The 20,859-nt window shown below is 58.6% G+C and overlaps 1 protein-coding gene across 2 annotated transcripts; it reads right to left on the bottom strand.

Annotated features, from left to right (window-relative positions):
• Positions 1-405: 405 nt before the first annotated feature.
• CLCN7 (chloride voltage-gated channel 7) lies at positions 406-20,267 on the bottom strand. Of its 2 annotated transcripts, none has more exons than XM_064672658.1 (25): positions 20,055-20,267; positions 12,979-13,050; positions 12,289-12,360; positions 11,982-12,047; positions 11,306-11,438; positions 10,837-10,946; positions 10,045-10,125; positions 9,609-9,671; positions 8,865-8,948; positions 8,603-8,696; positions 8,120-8,184; positions 7,551-7,667; positions 7,326-7,380; positions 6,752-6,812; positions 6,061-6,199; positions 5,708-5,801; positions 4,245-4,414; positions 3,856-3,907; positions 3,437-3,564; positions 3,188-3,273; positions 2,581-2,713; positions 2,411-2,470; positions 1,867-2,043; positions 1,683-1,763; positions 406-1,565 (listed from the first exon to the last, which is right to left on the bottom strand). In XM_064672658.1, exons 1-25 carry the CDS (start codon positions 20,181-20,183, stop codon positions 1,479-1,481), a joined length of 2,409 nt encoding a protein of 802 aa, XP_064528728.1. In that variant the 5' UTR covers positions 20,184-20,267; the 3' UTR covers positions 406-1,478. The 2 variants fall into 2 exon arrangements, with proteins under 2 accessions (XP_064528728.1, XP_064528729.1); XM_064672659.1 differs by having other exon boundaries at positions 12,289-12,357; positions 20,055-20,247.
• Between the last annotated feature and the right edge of the window lie 592 nt (positions 20,268-20,859).

The following is a 20,859-nucleotide window of genomic DNA, read 5'->3' as shown; positions in this document are numbered from 1 at the left end:
ACCCAGTGGGGACTCATCACTGCCTCGGGGACCCACTGCACCCCACGGCAGGGCCAGGGATCTGGAGCCACACGGGAGAGCAGAGCTGGTCCTTCCCCACGACCCCGCCACCAGACCTGGCTGTTACCAGGGCTCAGCACAGGCATCCTCTGCTTTGTGGTGGCTCTTTGTTGGCCTTGAAAGGAGAAAGCACCCGGGAAGGGGCAGCCAACCCCTGTCTTGAGCACTGCAGCGCTGCTGAGGGGCAGCCCCCAGTATGCAGCCCTCCCCCAGCTTGTGCTCTCCCAGTACAAGGAGTGGGGACAGGGCTCAGCTCAGTCCCCAGAGGACACTGGCAGAGGTGGCACCGAGCCTGGGCAGTGGCCCCAGGGGAAGAAGGGAAGCAAGAGACAGGCAGCACCACAATAAAAGTACAAACAGACTTTATTTCAGCACAGATCCCACAGTTGAAAGCCCCTCCAGACACAAGGTTGCCCTGCCCAAGTGAGGAGGGGGCAATCCCCAGGCAAGGGGCAATGCCAAGGAGAGGAGGAAGGATGGGGGGAGTGAGGTGCCAGAGCAGGAGCTTTCCTCATCACCCACAGGAGTGCAGACCTTGCTCCCTACCCCTGGCCATATCCAGGACTGGTGCTGGGGTTTGGGATGCCTGTCAGGGCCCAGACTGCTGGAAAGGGCCAGACTAAGCCCCAAGAGTGACTCTGGACACCAGTGTGGGAGGAGGGGAGAGGAAGCAGCAGTGGTGGCAGGAGTGGCAGGCTGCAGGACCAACATGGCCCCAGGGGAGGCAGCTCTTCCCTCCCCATCCCTGCCCCGAACCCCAGGGGTGTCTCCCCACCCATGGGCTGGGGTCAGAGTGGCTGAGGGAGCCAAGAAAGAGCCAGAGGCGGCAGCTGCAGAACCATGGGAGCCCTTTTATTGCACAGCCAAGCAGGGCATGGCCCCCTCCTCTGGCCCAAGGGGTGAGGGAGGCAAGAACCTACCCCAGAGCTCAGCCTGACCCAGCCAGCACAGGACAGGGGTCAAAGGGGGCCTGGGGGCAGGAGGGGGCCCCATCATGTCCCCTCTGCTCCCACACAGAACCTGCAGCCGGGGCTAGGGCAGGGCTAGGTTCCAGACAGTCCAGGCTGGGTGGATGAGGAAACAGAGGCCACATGCCATGGCAGACGACTATGCCCAGCTCAGCAAGGCACTTCTGCTCCTCGTGGAACACTCCAGCCTTCACCCAGCCCTCAGGGAGAGCCTATCCCAGGAACTAACGGAGCCAAGGGTGCATTTTGATCCCTCGGAGAAGCAGAGGAAGGGGTGAGGAGGCAGTAGACATAGGAAGGCAGCAACGGGCAGGAGAGCCAGGGCAGCACGGCCGTGCCGGTGCTGCAGGCACTGCCTACACAGCCTGGCCCAGTCCTCTCCCCATCTCCTGCCAAAGGGGGTCCCCAGCCCCGAGGGGCCAGGGCCTGTCTCTGCTGGGCAGCTCTGCATCACGTCTGTGCCAGCGACAGCTCCTCCAGGCCCTCCTTCCCCAGCCGGTACCTGGCGAGGTCCTTGCGGGTGACCATTCCTACCACCTGCCAGGGAAGGGACAGGGCATGGCCTGAGGTGGGCACACAGAGCCTGGGGACAAGGGCAGCGTGTCCCTGTCTCCCCGGGGAGCTCAGGCTGCTCTGACACAGCAAGGGACTCACCTCGTTACGATTGTCCACGACCACCAAGTGCCGCAGTCCCAGGGCTCGGAAGAGCTTGAACACCCGTGGCAGAGATGCCTCCTGCAGGACAGAGCAGTGCTGTGGGGGCTGCAGCACCCCCAGCCAGCACCCATCGCCCTCCCAGGACCCCCAGGGTGCTGGGCAGAGGGGTCCTGGCCATTACCTGGGGCACAGTGTAGGGAGAGGGGTTCATGAACTCGCTGAGGTCGATCATGCACTCGCGCTCGTCCTGGGAGACGTGGATGGACTGGATGGGGGGGAAGCGGGGGTAGGCATCCCGAAAATCCTTCAGCTTCAGCCGCCGCTGCACCAGGCTCAGGTTGGCCCTTTCCACAAACACCTTGGGAGGAACGAGATGGTTGAGGACTGTCCTGCAGAGCTAACAGGCACCAGGACAACACACAGGGGCCGGGAGGGAAGAGGGCAGGAGCATGGGGCAAATGGACCATTTGCAGCAGCACAGCCTGTTTCCCACTCACTCGGGGTTTGTGAGGCCAGTGGGGTGCAGGATGATGCTGGAATAACTCCAGCACGGCATGGCAGCCCCCACTATCTCCTGAGGTGAGAGACAGGAGGTGAGCTGAGGGAGATGACCCTCTTCCAGCTCCTCCCAAGCAAGGCAGGACACAAGGGGTCTGAGGCACCAGTGGGACATGGGCAGCAGGGCTCAGACATGACCCAAACGGCCTCCACGCATCATCACCCACCTTGTGCTTCAGCAGGACGATGAGCTGGGAACGCAGAATCAGACCCCGCAGTCCAGCCACCTGCAACACAGCACCGTGTGTGAGACAGGCTGGGAAGGTGAGGATCCCACACTGCCCCCTATGTGGCCACCCCACAGCTGTGCCCCCTTCCCAAGTGGCACCCAGCCCACCTGTGTGGTGTCAGGGTTGCTCTCCACCACGGGGAAGCCGTTGTGGTTGGAGGAGGTGTCACTGAGGATGTCCACGACGGTGCCCACCCGCTCGATCCTCCGCAGGCAGGTGACAGGAGTGCTCATGACCTCCCTGCAGGGAAGGCTCCAGTGAAACACAGCCCCAGGGCAGCACACACAGAATCATGGAATCACAGAATGGTTTGGGTTGGGAGGGACCTTAAAGCTCATTTCATTCCACCCCCTGCCATGGGCAGGGACACCTTCCGCTATCCCAGGTTGCTCCAAGCCCCGTCCAACCTGGCCTTGGACACTTCCAGGGCTGGGGCAACCACAGCTTCTCTGGACAACCTGTGCCAGGGCCTCATGATCCTCACACCCTAAATATCCCTCCCAACACACGCTAAACTCAGCACTGATGTCTCCTCTGTCCCCAAAACCTGACAAGGAGAGGGGAAGGAATGCACTGCAGGCCACATCCCTGCTGGGGAAGGAGCTGGGCTGATGGCACCAGGCTCCCAGGACCACCTCCATTCTCAGCTCAGGCCAACAGTGTGGTCCAAAAGCTGCTGCCACAGGAATGACAAGCATCCCCCATCCCACCTACCTGGCCGTGAGGGAGTGGGACGTCACAGGGGCCTCCCAGTGCAGGAAGGGGACACTCTGCAGCTGGATGTGCATGTCGTAGAGCCCCTGCAATGAGAGCCAAGCCATCAGGAGAAGCCTGGTGAGATGCCAAGGGGCACAGCCAGGCAGCAGCTCATCCTTGAGAGTGAGCCTGTCCTGGCCTCCCATGGCCCCCCAGCATCACCAAACCTGACCCACAGCCACGTCCTGTGAGGACACCAGCCCTCACCTCCACGAAATAGTCTCCCACAATCTTTGCAGTCATCAGCACCAGCATGATGGGGAAGCCATAGGTGACGTTGCCTGTTGCCTCCATCATGATGACCGTGAGGCTCAGTGTCATCCGCACGATCCCACCTGCCAGAGGCACCCGGGGGGGTTGGGGTTTAGGAGGGTAGGGAAACATGGAGCAAGAACACCTGAGGCCCCTGAATCCTGGTGATCCAGGACTGCCCACACAGCCAGGGGTGCCCTGGACAAGCCCAGCCCTCACTGGTGCCCCAGCACTGCCTGTGCTTGGCAGGGGCATTAAGAAGTTGACAGCCAGGCTGGGGCTTCAGCTAGGGAAGAAGCTGTGCCAGAAAAGCAGGGATTGCTTTTTCCCACTCCACCTTCACCCCAGACAAGACCATGCCATGGGGAACTCACCCAGCTGTGCAGCAGCTCCCATCAGGGCATACTTCCCAGGGTCAGCCCAGATCTGAGCACAGGAGAGAGAAGGAGACCAGTCACCTGCTGGCTCCAGGGCACTGAGATAATGAGCAGTGCCCTGGGCCTCAAACCCTCCTCTGAAGTGGGGAGAGGTGCCTGAGGCTGCCTGCACAGCCCAGCTCCATCAGAGCTCCATCAGGATATGGGAAAGCCCAGACCCAGCTCATGAAGGCATCAAATGAGGAGCCAGCCCACCTCAGAGCCATGCCAAGCTCTTGGTCAGCTCCATGCCCTCTGCCTGCACATGCCACCTGCCCAGCAGCCAGGGAGGAGGGCTGAGTGACGCAACTCACGCCCCCCAACACCCCTGTACCCCCAGGACTCACCGAGCCCTTGGTCAGGTAGGACAGGGAGATGCCAAAGAGCCTCCCCCAGGCCGCGCCGATCAGCAGGGAGGGGATGAACACCCCTGCAGACACTGTCAGGCCATAGGTCCAGCAGGCCAGGAAGAAATACATCAGTGTGAACATGCCCAGAGTCATGGGGTTGTAGGAACCTGGGGTGGGGACAGAATGGGGAGTCAGTGCCGGTCCTGCAGTCCAGAGAACCCTGGGATGGTCTGTGGCCGTGGGAGGACAGACAGAGCAACCTCATGGCACACTCCCAGCAGTGAGAGTCCCTCTCACTGGGTTGTACTTTCTGCCCTGGCAGCACAAGCCTTTCAAACTGGTTCTTCAGGTTATTTCTGTCCCCTCCAGGGCCTCACCATCAGCTGGGGCCACGCCAAGCCCTCCCATCCCATTCCTCCATCTCTTGACCCATGATGACCCATCCCCTCCCAGCCCGGAGGTTCCCAGCCACCCATGAGGCAGCTTGACAAACTTCGGAGCCCTGAGGGACCATCAGTGCTGGAGGATGAGGTCACGAAGAGAGAGGTCCCACTGCCAGCTTTGGGATCAACTCCACAGAGCAGGTCCTGCAAACCCCCCCATCCTGCAGCTCCCACAGCTGCTCCAGCCAGTCCCAGGCTGCCCCACAGAACGGGCTGTGCCATCACAGTGAGACCCTGCTGACCCCACAACTTGGCCAGCTGCTATTTTAGGATTGCTGAGCAGCTCAGTCTAGTTTAAACAAGTATTTTGCAACCCCTCCTTCACAGAGAAGTCAACAGACTGAAGCCTTGAGCCAGGGACGACCCAGCCCTGCAGGGAGCAGCCCCAAGACAAAGGATGGTCATCTCTTGGCTTCAGGTGGCCAAGCTGCACCCTCTGGGCTGAGGATCTCTCTGCCCCCTGCCCATGTGCAGCTGGGCACAGAACTCAGAGCAGCAGGCAGAGGGCACACTGTGTTTACATCAGGTCCAAGGGAAATGGAGCTGGAACCTGAGAACCAAACTGCATTTCTCAAGCAAATCCAAACCCCAAGATCCACCTCCGCAACCTGCCCAGAAGGTAAAGTCATTCTGGGGCAAGAGGCCCTGGTAATTAAGAAAACAGCCAGCAACATTTCCAGAATGGACTTCAGACGGCCAGAGAGGGTCAGACACTCTCCCAGGCAACTCAGGAGCAACAGCCTGCAAACATGCATGAACAAAACCAGGGCCTTGTCCAGTCTCCTGAGGCCACAGCCCTTTGGCCAAGCTCCTAGGTGCCACCAGGAGTGGCACCCATCCCTCCTCCTTCCATTGCTGCAGGAAAGGAGCAGGCACAGTGTTTTGGGAAGCCCTTGTGGGGCCATACTGATCACCCTCTGCCTCGTCCCAGGAGCAGCCAGGGAACAGGTCAGCCACCTTGCACAAACCAGTCCCTCCCTGCCCACATTCAAGGACCCCCTGGCTGGGCACACAGACCTGGAGGGTCATGGAAGAGGTTGACAACGCTCTTCTCAGGTGTGTTGAAGAAGGCAGTGGCCATGGAGTTGTACTCGCCATCGGCACAGAAAAGCTGAAAAGGCAAGGTAAGAGAGTTAGAAGTGGCTGCCCTGTGGCAGGGAGGGCTGCTCAGAGGAATGTGTGCCAGCTCTGGACAGTGAGGACACCTACACCACAACACCTAAACCATCTCTGGGTCTCCAGCTCTGCCTGCAGTGGAGGGCATCATCCGTGAGGTCCAGTGCCCCAAAACCCAGCAGGGTCTTGTCTCCCTGCTCAGCCCAGACTCAGGGTGGCCCCCACCACGGATGCTGTTCTCCCACATATCCTACCTGCAGGGGATATGCCACAGAGCTCCCCTGGATGGGCTGGCAATCTCTTGAGCAGTAAATCATGACAAACCCCACGGTGGCTGTCACTGCTGCCACCAGCATGGCCTCGACCACCTGGAGGCAGGGCCGGTGGATGTACCTGCAAAGGGGACAGAGGAGCGAGGGTGGCACCCAGGGGTGTGGGCAGGATCACCCCCAGCCTGGCTTGGCACATCACATCAGGCATAGGGACAGGCTCTGCTCCCTTCCCAGAGCCTGCCAGGCAGTCCTGAGGTTTGGAAAGCTGGTGACAGGTATTGGCTGTGCCAGGCTGGGCTCAGGTGGCTTTATCAGCTCCTTCCATTCTCTCGTTCCTCTCAGAGCACACGACAGACAGGTCTGCACAATGTCTGCACCTCTCTGGGCCCTCCAGTCACTGGAGGGAAATCCTTGGCAGGGTTAGAGCAGTGGTGGGATGCTGTGGGTCACAGCCCCAGCTGCAGGCAGCGAGAGGCACGTGGCATTTTCCAGGGCTGCTGTTGCTCATGTTATAAGTGAGAAATTACAGCCTCTGCTCCAGCTGTAACCCCAGGGCTGAGGGGCATGGATGTTTGATCCTGCCCCAATCTTGCCCTGCTTCTGTGCTTTGAGAGAGCACAGAAGGCACCAACCAACCCACACCAATCCCCTTCATTACCTCTTGAGCTCTTACCTGATCCGGAACATCGTCAACCAGTAATTGAGGGCATTGAACAGGGCCCCGAGGATCCCACCTGCACATGTGGGAGAGGAAAAGCTCAGCACGCAGGGCCCAGGCTGCCCACAACACAGGGAACCTGTGAAGGTCATCAACAACCCACCCAGTGTGACCAGCAACCCTGGGACACACAGACACTGTCCTGCAGACAGCCAGGACCTGCCACCAAGAGGAGCCTGGCAGCAGCAGCGAGCTGGCTGGGGACCAGTGTCACAGCACTGGCACCAGGCAGGTGAGGGACAGGCCAACTCCATGGGGACAAGGGCAGCTCACATGAGAGCAAGGGGCTGCCCACAACTGCAGTGCACTGACCCTGCTCAACACAGGTTAAAGGGGCTGGACTTTCTACCAGGGTTGGGCCAGGATCCAGCTCTCACCCCTGCATAAGCCCCACAAGCAGCTTCTACTCCAGAATTTAATGGATTCCCCATTCTCCCCAGGAAACTGGATGCCAAAGCTTTTTAGACCCAGACAGAGAACAGAGGAAATTATTCAGACTAATCAAATTGAAACAGCAGCACTGTCTTACCAACCACTCCCATAAAGATGAAGATAGGAATTTCCTGGATTGTGTATCCCATTTTCTGCAAGCAAGAAAGAAGTGGGTTTCAGATCTCCTGGCCCATCTGCAGTCCCACAGCCAGTCACTGACTGCTGGGACACCACAAGTCTGTGTCAGCAAGAGGCTTCCAGAGCTGCCCCAAAGTCCCCCTGGACACCTCACAGCCCTGCATGGGGAACTCCTGTGCCATACCTCGCTGTCAAACCTGCCGAAGTTGATGAGCCCAGGGCTGGAGAGATCCCAGGCATTGCCATGGTAAACGCTCAGGACAGAGTTCAGGGTGAACGTGGAGATCATGGAGGCAAAGAACTGGAAGGAGATGCAGCCCAGAGTCACTGCCAGATGCCCCCATCCCTGCTCCCTCACGACGTGCCCCTTAAACTACCCCAAACCACCCCCCAAGGCCCTTGGGTAGGGCTTGGTGCCCACGGTGTGGTGGGGACAAGAGGCCACATTCCCTAAGGCAGCACTTTGGGCAGCTGACCAGGGGCTCACTCCTTTTGCCTCTCTGTTGCCCTGTGGCACAGCCCAAGGCAGCTCCCTTGGAAAGGAGTTGGTAGCAAGATGGAGCTCAGACAGGTCCAAATTCAGCCCCTGAGGACCAGGACACAGAAGGGGAGCTGGGATGCTGTTCCCTGGCATGTTACACACAGCTGCCTTTCTGGGGCAGGGATGAGAGGAGGCCTGGGGCTGCAGGGCACTGGGAAAAGGCAACACCTCACACCAGAGCCAGCAGTCTTCCACTGCTTCCCAGCACTTACGATTCTCCAAGTCAGGAACTGGTTCCAGAAGGAAGCTCCTTCCTCCAAGCTGAACAGGACACCCCCTGCAAGTACAAGACACAACACCTTCACAAGGGGCACATGACACCCTTGGCTCAGAGCACCAGCCAAGGCACCCAAATTCGCCCCATCCCATGTGCCCCACACCACCCAGAGCTCCCAGGCTCCAGCAAAGGCTCAGGCAAGCCCACCAAGCCATCAGAGATGTACTGATTGCAGTGAAGCCCCTCACTGCCTTCCTGCATCCCAGGGAGGCAACATTTGGGATCCAAGACTCCTTCCTCTCTTCCCAAGACCTGCATGGCACGGCAGGAAAACTTGGAGCGGGGTCAGACACTTCACACAAGGGCTCCTGCAGTGCTCTGTGCAGATCCTGGTAGCTGTCTCCAAGCAAGAGGGAGCAATATCCTGAGGAAATCCCTGTCCAGGCAGTGCTCTGTGCCAGGGAGCCAAGATACACACCCACAGGGGCACCAAAGGCAGCTGAGACACCGGCAGCAGCTCCAGCTGAGACAAAGTCCCTCTTTTCTGTGTCTCTGCGGAAGTACTCAAAGATCTGAAACACCAGAGCAAAGGCAGGTTTAGGGCTGGGCACAGGTATGGGTTCAGGGGAGACATGGGGTATGCCCTGTATGATCCCAAGCCCCCAGTGTGACCCAAGGAACAGCCTGGTCTGGCACAGGAGGGGCATGTGCAGCACAGCCCCTCGGATCCCAACACCAACCTTGAAGTCTCGCTTTAGAGATGTGGATCTTCCCTGGGAGATCCCAGCAGCAATCACAGCTCCAGAGTGAATCATGGGTCCTTCCTACAGGCCAGAGAGCAGAGTCAGATGGGAGAAGGAAGAACAGGGATGGTTGGATGTTGCTCACCAGCTCGCAGTCCTGAAGCTGGATGGGAGGATTTCTCTTGGGGAAATACAGAACTTGACATTTTCCCCCTTCCCATCCCTGTAAGTGCCCAAGGCCAGGTTGGGCTGGGCTCTGAGCAACATGGTCTAGTGGAAGGTGTCCCTGCCTATGGCAGGGGGGTAGAACGAGACGAGCTGTAAGGTTCCTTCCAACCCAAACCATTCCATGATTCTATGAAATCCTTATTCTAGCAAATGGCTCCCACGGCCACCTCTTGTTCCCTCGAGCTGAGGAGATACATTTCCCTTGCCTGCCTTAGATCCCAGCAAGCCAGAAAGGTCCTAATGAAGCACCCAAGTATGCCCCATCTAATATTTGCAGGGACAACCACCAGTGGACACACAGGTTGTTGCTCTCCTGCCCTCAGCTGAGCCACACACAGGCTGGTGCAGTGGCACCATGTGCCCCAGGGGCTCCCCAAGCCTGGCCACACCAGTCACCTTGGCACCAGCAGATACCAGAGAATACACTGGGAATTATTACAGGGCCCCCAGTGCCCTGTCCCCAGCACAGGAACAGGCCAGCAGTGGGTACCACCATGGCAGCAGTGTCATCACCTTCCCAACGGCCAGGCCGCCAACCACCGAGAGGATGACCCCGCAGACTTTGATCACCAGGGTCTGCAAAACAGAGACAGGCACAGCTCATCACAGGGGTGGCACAAGGAACACAACCTCAGCAGCCTCGGAGGACACAGACCCAGCCAGCCCTGGGGCAGGAGCCAGTGACTGGGGGGAACTTGTGATTCTCAGCCCCCCATTGTGGCAACGAGGTTGGTGAATTTTCTTCTTGGCCAGAGCAAAAAATTACCCAGAGCTGCTCTTCCCAGCGCCAGCTGCTGATGCCAGGGCAGGAGGTTTAACCCTTGGCACTGGGGGGAACAGTCACAGAGCTGGGAGCTTGTGCCAGCTCCTCCTCTGCCACAACGTGGGCAGGGACCACCCCATGAGGACACAACGTGCCCAGGCCATCCCACCACCTCCTGCTTCCTACCTTGAGGCGGACAACGTGTGGAATCTTCACCCCGTTGAGATAGCACTTGATCTGGGGAATGCCACTGCCAGCTGCCACGGGCTGCAGGGAGAGGGTGAGGGGCTGTCACACACAGGATGGGGACACACTGGCCACCTCACCCTGTCTCTCAGGACAGGGTGCACCCAGCACACCCTCAGGGAGGCTCTGAGATGAGGCCAAAGCTTATCTACAGGCTCTGGAGGTAGGTTTGAGGGAGGCACCCACTTCCTAAGGGAAAATGTGCCAGGGAGAAGGAACTGGCTGGGTTCTTGGGGACGGTCCTGTGTTCCCCCATTGTGTCATGGCAAGAGGCCTGGTGCTGCAGAAGGTTCATACTTGGTGGCCAGGGAGAACAAGGGCAAAGCCACAAGGAAGACACTATGGATTAGGGTGGTCCATAGGGAGTCACAGTCTCCAGCTTGTCCTCCAGAGTGTGACCCTGAGGCACCCAGCCAGGTTGGTCTCTGTCAGGGTTCATGTACATCCAACAAGGAGAGGCTGAGCTGGGGCCAAGGCTTGGGAGAGCTGCACCCACACCCAAGGCTGGAGCACACCCTCAGCCCCAGGCTGCCAGCAAAGGGCAGCACGTCCCAGCAGTCTGACAGCCCCAGGGAAACTCAACAGCACAGCTGGAGCCAACACCGAGGAGCTGGGGCTACCAGGAGCCAATTTGGCAGAAGCACATTTGCTGTTACATAAATTTGAATGTTTTCTGGAGACATGATCCTGCTTTGCCCATTTAAAGAACCCAGAGCAGTTCCAAACTCTTACCTCTATGAAAGCAACGATCACAGAGCCCACCATCACCACGCTGGCATTCAGGGTGGCCCAGAGCAACAGGGAGAAAGAGAGGCCCCCTTTGGCTGTGAACTTGTCAATGTCTGGGGCAGCAGCTCAAGGAAAGACCAGCATTGCTGGGGCACCACCCCTCCCACCACAGAATGGTTTGGGTTGGAAGGGACCTTAAAGATCATCTAGTTCCAAACCCCTGTCATGGGCAGGGATAACACTCACTAGAGCAGTTTGCTCAGGGCCCCTGTGCCCTTAGGGAGGAGCCTCATCTGCTAGGGCAGTGCCCAGCCACAGCTCAGCCTGGCAGCACCTTGGGCAGCGGGGTCTGTGCCACCAAATCCAGTCCGGGGAGCACTGCTCTCTTGCCCCCAGCACCCTTCTCGTGGCTTCCAGGAGCAGAGATCCTGCAGCTCCCAGCTAGCTGGTGGCCACTGCTCCATGAGGATACTGTCCTTCACCACCCTGTACTTGAGCCCAGCCAGGTTCTCCACCACGATGTCGATGAAGCAGGCGACGAGGCCGGTGAGGATCCCGATCATGGCGCAGATCACCCAGCGCTTGATCTCCACTGTCCGGAATGCCTGAGGGGCAGACAGCAGTCAGACCCTGCTGCCATCCAGCCCAGCCCCTGTCGGCTTCCAGGGGACCCCAACCCACCCCAACACAGCCCCAAGGCTGGGCAGCTCAGAGGAGAGCCAGGGAGCACCGATGCGGGCTGACCGAACTTATTTATTTTATTTATTTTAAGCCAGTGCCCTTGCCCCTCTGTGGGATCCCTAAGGTGCTTTTCCAGCTTGCCTGCCTCTGTCAGGCCACTCCTGTTGGGATTCTTGCTGCTCCCAGGGCAGATGCTTCATGTGACTCCAGAAGTCCCTCTGCTCAGGGACCTGCCCCATGACACCATATGGACCCAGATTAGCTCTCGTTCCAACCACCCCATGCTGGGTTCTTGCTCCTGAGATTTTATGGCTCATCATAAGTTGGTCAGTGTCTATAAACCCATCCCAGCTCACACACTGAGCACAACCTCCCCTGGCATGGAGAGGCCCCCCTCAGCAGTCTGGCAGGGGAAACAGCTTCCATGGGCTGGGGAGAGCAGGCAGCTGGGTCACAGCAAGACTCACCGCGTGGTTTATCCTCCTCTCCTCCTCCAGAAATAGCTGGTTTTCACTGTTGTCATAGTCCAAGCTCTAGTTCAGGAAAGGGAGATGCTGTTACCACCCAGTGCAGGGGAGGAGACCCCCCATGCTGGGGAGCACTGCCCTCAGCCCCTCACACTGCTCCTCCACACCCTTGTATCATTTTCCTCCCTCAATTCCACTCCTTCCCCACTGAAACCCCCCTAAGCGAGCAGCCATGAGCCCTTGCCCCTCATACCTCACCTGCAGCATCCCAGAGGGCAGAGCAGAGATGGGGGAGATGGGCACTCACCTCGTACTTGAGCGACAGGAGCTTCTCATTGTGGGGGATCTCGTTGGGACGCTGCCGAGGGAGCTCTGTCTGCTGTGGGATGTGATGCACACGTTAGGATGGTGAGGTCTGAGTCCAACCCTCCCCTGTGCTGTGCAACTGCTGGTTTAACTTGTTTTTATGCTCAGGGAGGACTGTAGGTACAAGCTGGCTGGCAGGCCGGGATCTCGGATGATTTTCCACCAGTTTAATGCAGCTGGACCAGCTGTCAGGTGTGCACCCTCACCCAGCACCTCTCCACCCCTCAGGCAGGATGTCTCTCCAGGAGCAGGTGGAGGGTTTGCCCAGCCATGTTGACCCAGCACTGCCTCTGAGCAGCTCCGTGCCCTGAGGGAGAGCAACCTTTCACCTCGGCAGGAAATTCCTTTGGCCAAAGGCAAGGAGCTATTTCAAGCATGTCCATGTTTTTGGGCAGAAATCAAAACTCCCTTTCCCAAACGCCTTTGACTGTGCAAGCTGTTCCCAGCTCCGAATTAGAGCATTTACTGAGGATGCCAGAGGGGCTCCCAGGGCAGCAGCAGCTGCCCATGCCATGAAGGTCACCCAGCCCAGGAAGAAGCACCAAGCAGGATGTGAGGGGGGATAACAGCAGCTGTTAGTGGAAGAAGGGAAGGTGTCTCAGTAAGAGCAGACCCTCCCTGTGCCACTCACCAGCTCATGGATGTCCTCGTTGAGGTCCACATTGCTCAGCTGCCCGATGCGCAGGAAGGAGGAAGGAGTGAGCTGAGGACAGAAGGGAAAATGAGGTCAATTCCTGAATGCACTGCAAGTCTCAGCAAGAGGAAGGAGCAGGCATGCAAGATGCTCCTGCTCTACCTCCCACACTGAGCTCTGCCTGTCTGCCCACCGCCAGAGCCCCCCCAAAACACAGCATCCTGCTCTCAGAGCACACACTGAGGAGGTGGAACCCACCATCCCAGGGGGAACCAAAGCCAGCAGCAGCCTGTTGGGATTTGGGCAAGCTGCTCCAACCTGTCAGCTGGCAGAGCCAGCTCACCTGGGGAAGGTGCCAGCCAGGAGCAGCTCATTCAGGGCTGGCCACCACAAACCTCCAGCCACAGAGCGCAGTGCCCAGCAACACGTTCCACGCTGCCCTGGGGCTGGGGAGGGACAGAGCCTCTGGACAAAGCACCACCTCCACAGCCACAAGCCCAGCCAGCAGTGAGGGATGGCTGAGGGCACATCTGGCTCTGCCATCTGCTCCAGGGCAGCAGTTCCCAGCTGGGGAGATGAGCACGTCAGCGTGTTTGCCACCCTTGGAGCAGCCGGGCGTGGAGTGACAGCCATGCTGGCTGCCAGCCAGCAGACACCAGAGGAAGTGGGCAGAGCCTCGGGGACATCAGTGCCTTCCTGAGTCGGCCCCAGTGCAATGCTGGGAAGGAGCATCTGCATCTCCCTCTGAAGAGCAGGTTCTCCTTTCACTGGTGACCATTCGGGCTCGTTACTGGCAGCACGGTTGCATAACGCAGGAGTTTCTGGGCTATTTGAGGCAACTCTGTCTCCTGGTCGAGACAGGCAGGGGCTCGGGCTGCAGCTGAGCCAGCCCCCAGCTGGGCAGAGCCATGAGGGGACCCGGGGGGAGCAGGCAGCTGCTGCCCCTGCTCACTGTGAAACACAGGGATGCACGAGGGTGTGAGCAGCACTGTCACTGAGCACAGCCCAAACACCATTAAGATGTTCCCCTTCAGAGCCTCACCCCTCCCCAGCTGCCAGGTGAAAGGACTGCAAGAATGGCAAGCGACAGTGGGGCCCTGGCATGTTGGTCCCTCCCTGCTGGCAGGTCCCAAATCGAGCCCCCGCTGCTTTAATCCCCACCGATCCCGTCTGGAACGTGCAGGCCAGAGCAGTTGGGAGCCATGCACGTCACTGCAGACGAAGAATATCCCTTTGTGTTTGCAGCCTGACCTATTTTCCCATTTCTCTGTCTGCTCCACATTCTCATTCACTCCCTGACCTGCAGACAGGTTCTGCTCCAGCTTCTCAAACCATCTTTGGTGCCCTTTAGTCCCAGCAGCCCAAGCCCAAAGCGCTCCATGAAGCTGTTTTCAGGCACTGATTTGGCAAGATCAGCCTGGGCTTTGGTTCTGGTCTGTGATGGGGCTCCACAATCCCTGTGGAAAGGATCCAGGTGGACCCTTTTCCTGGCTGTCACAGCAGACCACTGTGGACTCCTCCAAGGGGGCACACACAAAGCTGTCACCTTCCTGGGTGGGAAATTAGGCAGAGTCACGAGCTGGAGGCAGGAACTGCCCGTTTCAGTGCCCAGCTGTTCTGGTGGCAGGCAGAGGTCCCAGCCAGGCCCTCGCCATCCTGAGGAGGGGGGAAGGACATGGTGCTCACCCTGAAGCCTGGGAGGGACAAAGCTGGGACCTTGCAAAGAAACCCACCTCCACTTGGTTTCAGGAAGCACAAAGATTTAGGGCTCCTGTTAGAGGCCACGTGTCCAGGGTAAGATCAAGGACACGAGATGGAAAAGGTCACTCACACCCTGTCCCCTCCTCAGGCCTGGGCTCAGACCTTGGACAGGACCAGCCCTTCAGGGAAAATTCTCCTTCTGTTAGCTACAAGGTTCCATGGAAAGACCAAATGTGGGTGAACCAGTGACACCACACCACATCCCCCACTTCCCTGTGGAGCAAGCAGCCAGGGCACAGCAGCTCAACTCCCAGTGGATCAAGCACCAGCAGGACCCAGATGAAAGGAAAGGAGCAGCAGCTGAACCTGAAGCTGAGCTTTGTTAGACAAGCAGTGTATTTTTAACATGCCCCACCCCCCAAGCCTTGGCATCCCTCTGGCATCTGTGAGCAGAGGGCTGGCTCTTGTCTCAGGAATCACATGCCAGGAGGGCAGGAAAAGGCTACTTCCATCAGCACTCAATTCTGGTAAGAGGAAAAGGAAGGATTCAGGCAGCCAGGAGCCAAGACAAAAAGTTATCTGTGCACAGCTCAAAGATTCACCAAGCAATGCCCTCCTTGGGATGTTTTCAAACTCAGGCCAAGGCAGCTGCTGATCCTGAGTACATGTGATGTTGGTGTGACCATGGCACACAGAGATATCTCCACATAACAACATGCACTGCTGCCAAAACCCAGAGAACATGGATGGGTTAACAGCTCTCCTGTCCCAGGAGAGGCCTTGGGATCAGCTGAGCCTGACTGCAACAGCAGCACATGAGATGGCACCCAGCCCTTGGCACTTGCCCCATTTGGGTGGTAAAGTTAATTCCTTACCCACTTTGAGCTCTGCAGAGAGGTGCCTGGAGCCTTGAACTGAACCAAAGCTGCTTAACATATGTCAGTGGGGCAGTAGGAACAGTAGCAGGCAGGGCTGCTCCTCAGAGGGACCTCACCAGGCTGCAAGGAAGCCCCCAAAATTCAACAGAGGCAAATGCAAAGCCCTGCACCTGGGATGGACGAGCCCCAGTGGTCAGAAAGCAGCTTTGCTGAAAAAGTCTTGCAGCAACCTGGTGGGTGAGTGGAGTAGTGGCACAAATCTGCAGTGGAGATGGTCAAACACCTCCTGTGTGGTGCAAGGTCACAGCCAGAAGGTCTGGGAAAGGGATCCCAGGGCTCCACCTGGCACCTGCAGCAGCACACCTGGGAGTTGGTGTTCACATTGGGGTCCCCAGGAAAGAAAGGCACAGAGTCACAGGAGTGAGTCCAGCAAGACAGTCAGGGGCTGGAGCACGTGGTAAGACATACAAGGAGAAGCTGGTGCCTCTCAGGGAGATCCTTATGCCAACTCCAGACACCCAACAAGAGGTTACACAGAGGACAGAGCCAGACTTTCCTCGAAGTTTTGCACTGATGGGACAAGAAGCAGTGGATAATCTGCAGTAAAAGAACTTCTGCCTTAGTTATTAGAGCCAAACATTCATCACCTGTGGGTGATGACACCCTGAACATGGGGCCAAAGAGGGTGCAAAGTAGATACCCAAATCTCCACTGGATGTGGCCCTGAATGACCTGGTCTAAGGGACCTGCTCTTAGCAGGGGGTGGGCTAGAGACTGTCCTTTCCCCTTCATCAAGCTGGTTGTTCCCTGCAGGACATCACCTACCCCCAGGGGCCCAGCATGAAGAGTCCCCCCACACACTGCACAGGGCTGTTGTCTGAGTGAAGTTAAAGAACTGATTCAGACACTGAGCATTTGCATTTCATCTTTTAGGGCCACCCCTACTCACCAGCCCGTGCTCAGTAACAAACTGGAAGCACGCGACTCTCCGTTATCGATGAGATAAAGCACAGCACAGACCACAGCAGGAGCCCACAGCTGTATTACAGAAGCTGTGGGAGGGAAGGAAGAGGATTTCCAGCCCCCAGGGCCCTCTTGGCCCTGGTACACTCTGCCAAGAAGCCTCTGATACCAGCTTGAGTGAAAAGACAGCTTCAGGCTGTCATCAGGTCCCTGTCACAGGAAACCCCCTCACTGGTTATGGCATCGAATAGGGGAGATGAGCTGAAAGGCTTTTGAAATCCCCTCCTCTGACACACAACCACAGCTGAGACAGGCTTCAAACCAACTCAGCATCACCCCCAAAATGCTCCATAGCAGGAGAGAAGAGGCTCATAACAGGGGAGAGGGGCTCACCTCCAGGGAGGTGACGGGGGAGAAAGCGTCAGGATTCTCCCCAAGGTGTCACCACTCAGCTACAGTTTTGCTTCCAGCCTCCCACTGCCACTCCAGGGCACAGCTGCTCCTTGACCCTCACCTGCACGAGGCTGGGAGATGCCATTATTGCCCTGGCCTTTCTCCAGGCACCCTGTCCCATGTGTCCCCTCTGCAGAGGAGCAGCACAAGGAAAAAGCGCTGCCACAGTCCCTGACCATGTGAGCACTCAGCAGAAAACTTCCTGAAACCCCTCTGCTTGGAGAAGCTCCTGCTACCACCTGAAGGCAGTGGCTCTCCAGGGAGGTCACCTCCAGACTACCAACAGCAGGGACAAGCAGCCTCTCTGCTGGTACCCTGGGGTGTAATATCTGCAGCCAATCTGCCAGGAATCAGGGCTCACTACAGCAGATTTCTCTTCTTCCCCTCCTACCACCAAGTTTTTCTGATTGCAGCCCAGTCACTAAGGCTGCATTTTGCATCCTGTTACTGGAGAGTAACAAGACCAAGAAAACAAGACCAACAACACCCAGAGATGCAGAATAAACACACAGGGGTTAAGAAGGACGAGCTGCTCAGCAGCAGCAGCCTGTTCCAGGCACGCTCTGGAGCAAGAGCATTGTACCAATCCCAAAGTCAAGGCATTTCAGCACAAATACCTTTGATGGTAGCGAAGAAGAAGAGTTCTTTGTCAAAAAAGGCCTAACGATAGAAATTGGCTGCTCTTACTAAAATTGCCCATCCACTTTCCAGCCTGAGAACTGACACAAATGGCTTGAGAACAGAGGTAAAGGACAGCCCACAGCAGGAGTGATGCTCAGCTGTACAGGCAGACTCTCAGTTCTTGATATGCTCAAGGGACTGGAAAGCCCTGGTGAGAGGATGAAGGCTTAGTCAGGTCTGGAACAGTGCTCAACTGGCCCCAAAACCAGAGAAGACTTCAAGCACAGCCCTGTAGCATCCCCTCCATAGTCACAGGTGTGTTTATCCACCCCCTTCTCACCTCCTGCCCTCAAGCAGGTCTCTGTTCAGCTGGGGAGCTGCAGACCCGTGTTTCCTTTGGCTGCCTTAAGATCACTTTCATTTTCATTAAACGAGCACATGAGAAAGGGAAGAAGCTCCACTGGGGACATTTTATTGTATTACCACAACCCAAGTTTTAGTCTCCCCTGAGCTAAGCAGCTCCAGCCTTTCTTTGTTCCTCTGCCAAGGCTGTCCTGCCCTCCCACTTCAATCCATGACTCCACGGCATCTGGGGCAAAGGGAGAAGCAGCTGCCCTACACTGAAACGCAACCCCAGTGCTATGGTGACAACCCAGCCAGGTCAGTGCCACTGCCAGGCACAGCTCCAGCCAGGGATTCACTCTCCTCCTTTGCCAAGGAAAATGCCAAGCAGTGTCTTGTCACCAGCTGAGAACTCAGCTGCCCGTGCTGTGAAGGGACACAGTGATGACAAATCACATTGTCCGGGCTGAGTCTTCACCTCCAGCTGCCCCTGCTGCAGAGGAGCTGAGGCATTTCTTCCAAGCCAACAGGAAAACTTTTTCCTAACTGACCTGCAGCCACGGGATCTGGTTAATCCCTATTTCAACACCCCACAGACCCGCAGGATTCCACACATGCTGTGAATACACAGGGTCCTGTTGTGCTGCCCAGGAGGATTACTTTTATTTTCACTCCAGAACAGCTGCCATGGCACAGGTGTCTCCTTCCAGACTCCATTCCCCACTCCCACAGCACTCCACGAGGCTCTTCCAGCCTAACGAGCCTTAAATTTCCCTCTAATTAGCTGGCTGTTCTGACTTGCCCAGGAGCAGGGCAGCACAGAATCATGCTGGGTGAGACATCCTTGCCAACAGCTGCCAAAAGCTGGCACTGCTCCTCCCTATCTAAGCTCAAGTCTCCCAGAAAACTTCATGGAAAATCCAAGGACATCACCCTGAGACAGTCCCCCTCCCACGTGGTGCTCCATGGACCCAGCCTGACATCGCACCCACATCACAGCCCAGCCCAGCCTGCCCTGCCTCAGCTTTGCTTTGTAACATGTGCCAAGTGCCTCGGTGTTCTTCACCGAGTGGCACGTGGAGGGGAGACTGCCAGGCAGGCGGCCCGAGTGGGTACACTGGAGAGAAGTTCTCCTCACTTAATTACCCAAAATCTATTTGCCTGAAAGTCCAGACCCACCCTGGACTTGCTTTTTGCCAGTGTGGCCTGACAAATGCTGCACAATGCCCTCCACAGCAGTGTCAGATGCTCTTGTGTCTGAGCCCAACCTGTTGATCTGGACAGCAGCATGTCAAGCAAGGGGCTCTCACAGAATGATGCTTTTGGCAGAAATTAATTTAGTAGTGATGAATTTTACATGGGCAGACAGAGATAGGACAAGGGGGAATGGCTTTAAAGATGAGAAATTTAGATTGGATATTGGAGAGAAATTCTTCCTGTGAGGGTGGTGAGGCCCTGGCACAGATTGCCCAGAGAAGCTGTGGCTGCCCCATCCCTGGAAGTGTCCAAGGCCAGGTTGGACGGGGCTTGGAGCAACCTGGGCTAGTGGAAGGTGTCCCTGCCCATGGCAGGGGGTGAAACGAGATGATCTTTAAGGTCCCTTCCAGCCCAGTCCAAGCTGTGATTCCATGAATGACGAGAGCAGTTCCACCGGGCAGGAGCAGGGCCCTGCTGTCAGGGACCATCCCCCGGCAGAGGAGGGGGCAGAACCGGCCCCGCAGAGCCGGGGGGTCTCGTCCCGGCCCCGCCGTGCGCGGACACTCCGTGACAGGCCCTGCCCGCGGCTCGCCACCGACTCGGTGCCGCGCTCAGTTTTTCTCCCAGGAGTGCCCCGAGCGCCCCGGCCATGTCTCCCTCCTCGCCGCTCCCCGCCAGGCTCTGCTTTCCCACCCTGGGGGAGCCCCCACCGCCCCCGGGGCTGCTCGGGCAGCCGAGCCCCGACACCCCCACCCAGCCTCAGGGCGACGAACATGGTTAAACCCCACCGAGGACGGAGGGGGGTGCGGACACGACCCCGACCCGCGGCCCCAGCCCCAGCCGCAGCCCCAGCCCCAACCCAGTCCCTGCGCGGGACGACGCAGACCCCCCATCCCCGCTCCCGGTGGCTGTACACACCTGCCGGGCGCCGCCCGCCGCCCCGGGGCCGGTACCGTTGAGCAGCGGGGTGGTCTCGCCCGCACGCCCGTCCTCGTCGTCGTCGCGGTCGCGGCCGGACCAGGACACCTTCTTGGCGACGTTGGCCATGCGGGGCGGCGGCGACAGCGGCTCCCGCACCGGCCCCGGCCCTGCCCCGCCGCCCGCTCATGTGACCGCCGCCGTCACGTGACCGCCGCGGCGGCCGGGGGCGCCCCGGGGCGCCCCGGGGCACCATGGGAGTTGTAGTCCCGCTGCCCCCTTCCCGAGGGACTGCCCTGGGGGCTGGTGGGACGGATCGGGACGGGATGAGACGAGACAAGACGGGCCAGGCTGGGCTGCCCAGGGGCCGGGTGACGGCGCCCGGGAAGCCGCGAGTCCGCCGCGAGGCTTTGCCCCAGCGAACACAGCCGCCCCGCCGCCCCCGGGAACACGAGGCTGCGGGAGCACGGGGCTCCGGGAGCGCCCGGAGCCGGCGCTGCCCCAGCTCTCTGGACACAGAATTCCGCGGGGCGGCTGTTTGGAGCGTGTGTGCTTCGCCCGAGCCCCCCCTGGAGCAGCACAACCCGGCCCAAAGCCCTGCCCGGCCAAGGAGCCCCGCGGGCGGGGGCAGCGCTCGGGACCCGCGGCAGCGGCTCCGGCCCCGCCGGCTCACCCCGGTCACGGGCTGTCCCGTGCTCCGCTTCCCCTGCTCTGACTCAGGGGCAGGGGACGAGCGGGGTCACCCGCGCGTGACCCAGCCTGGGCTCCGGCTCCTGCCGGGCTCTGAGTGGCACCGAGCGCTACA

The sequence above is a fragment of the Pseudopipra pipra genome, chromosome 16 (assembly GCF_036250125.1).
Source record: "Pseudopipra pipra isolate bDixPip1 chromosome 16, bDixPip1.hap1, whole genome shotgun sequence".
NCBI lineage: Eukaryota > Metazoa > Chordata > Aves > Passeriformes > Pipridae > Pseudopipra > Pseudopipra pipra.
Note: the sequence above shows the minus strand (reverse complement) of the source record. Positions and strands in the feature narration are given on the sequence as shown.

What these genes read in the sequence shown, in the direction of transcription:
- CLCN7 (XM_064672658.1), bottom strand. Translation starts at nt 20,183, where the DNA reads ATGGCCAACGTCGCCAAGAAGGTGTCCTGGTCCGGCCGCGACCGCGAC. An exon ending in CATCTTTATGGGAGTGGTTG is followed by an intron (nt 6,813 to 7,325) that starts GTAAGACAGTGC and finishes CCACATGTGCAG; the next exon opens with GTGGGATCCTCGGGGCCCTG. An exon ending in TCGTCCTGCTGAAGCACAAG is followed by an intron (nt 2,044 to 2,410) that starts GTGGGTGATGAT and finishes GTTCCTCCCAAG; the next exon opens with GTGTTTGTGGAAAGGGCCAA.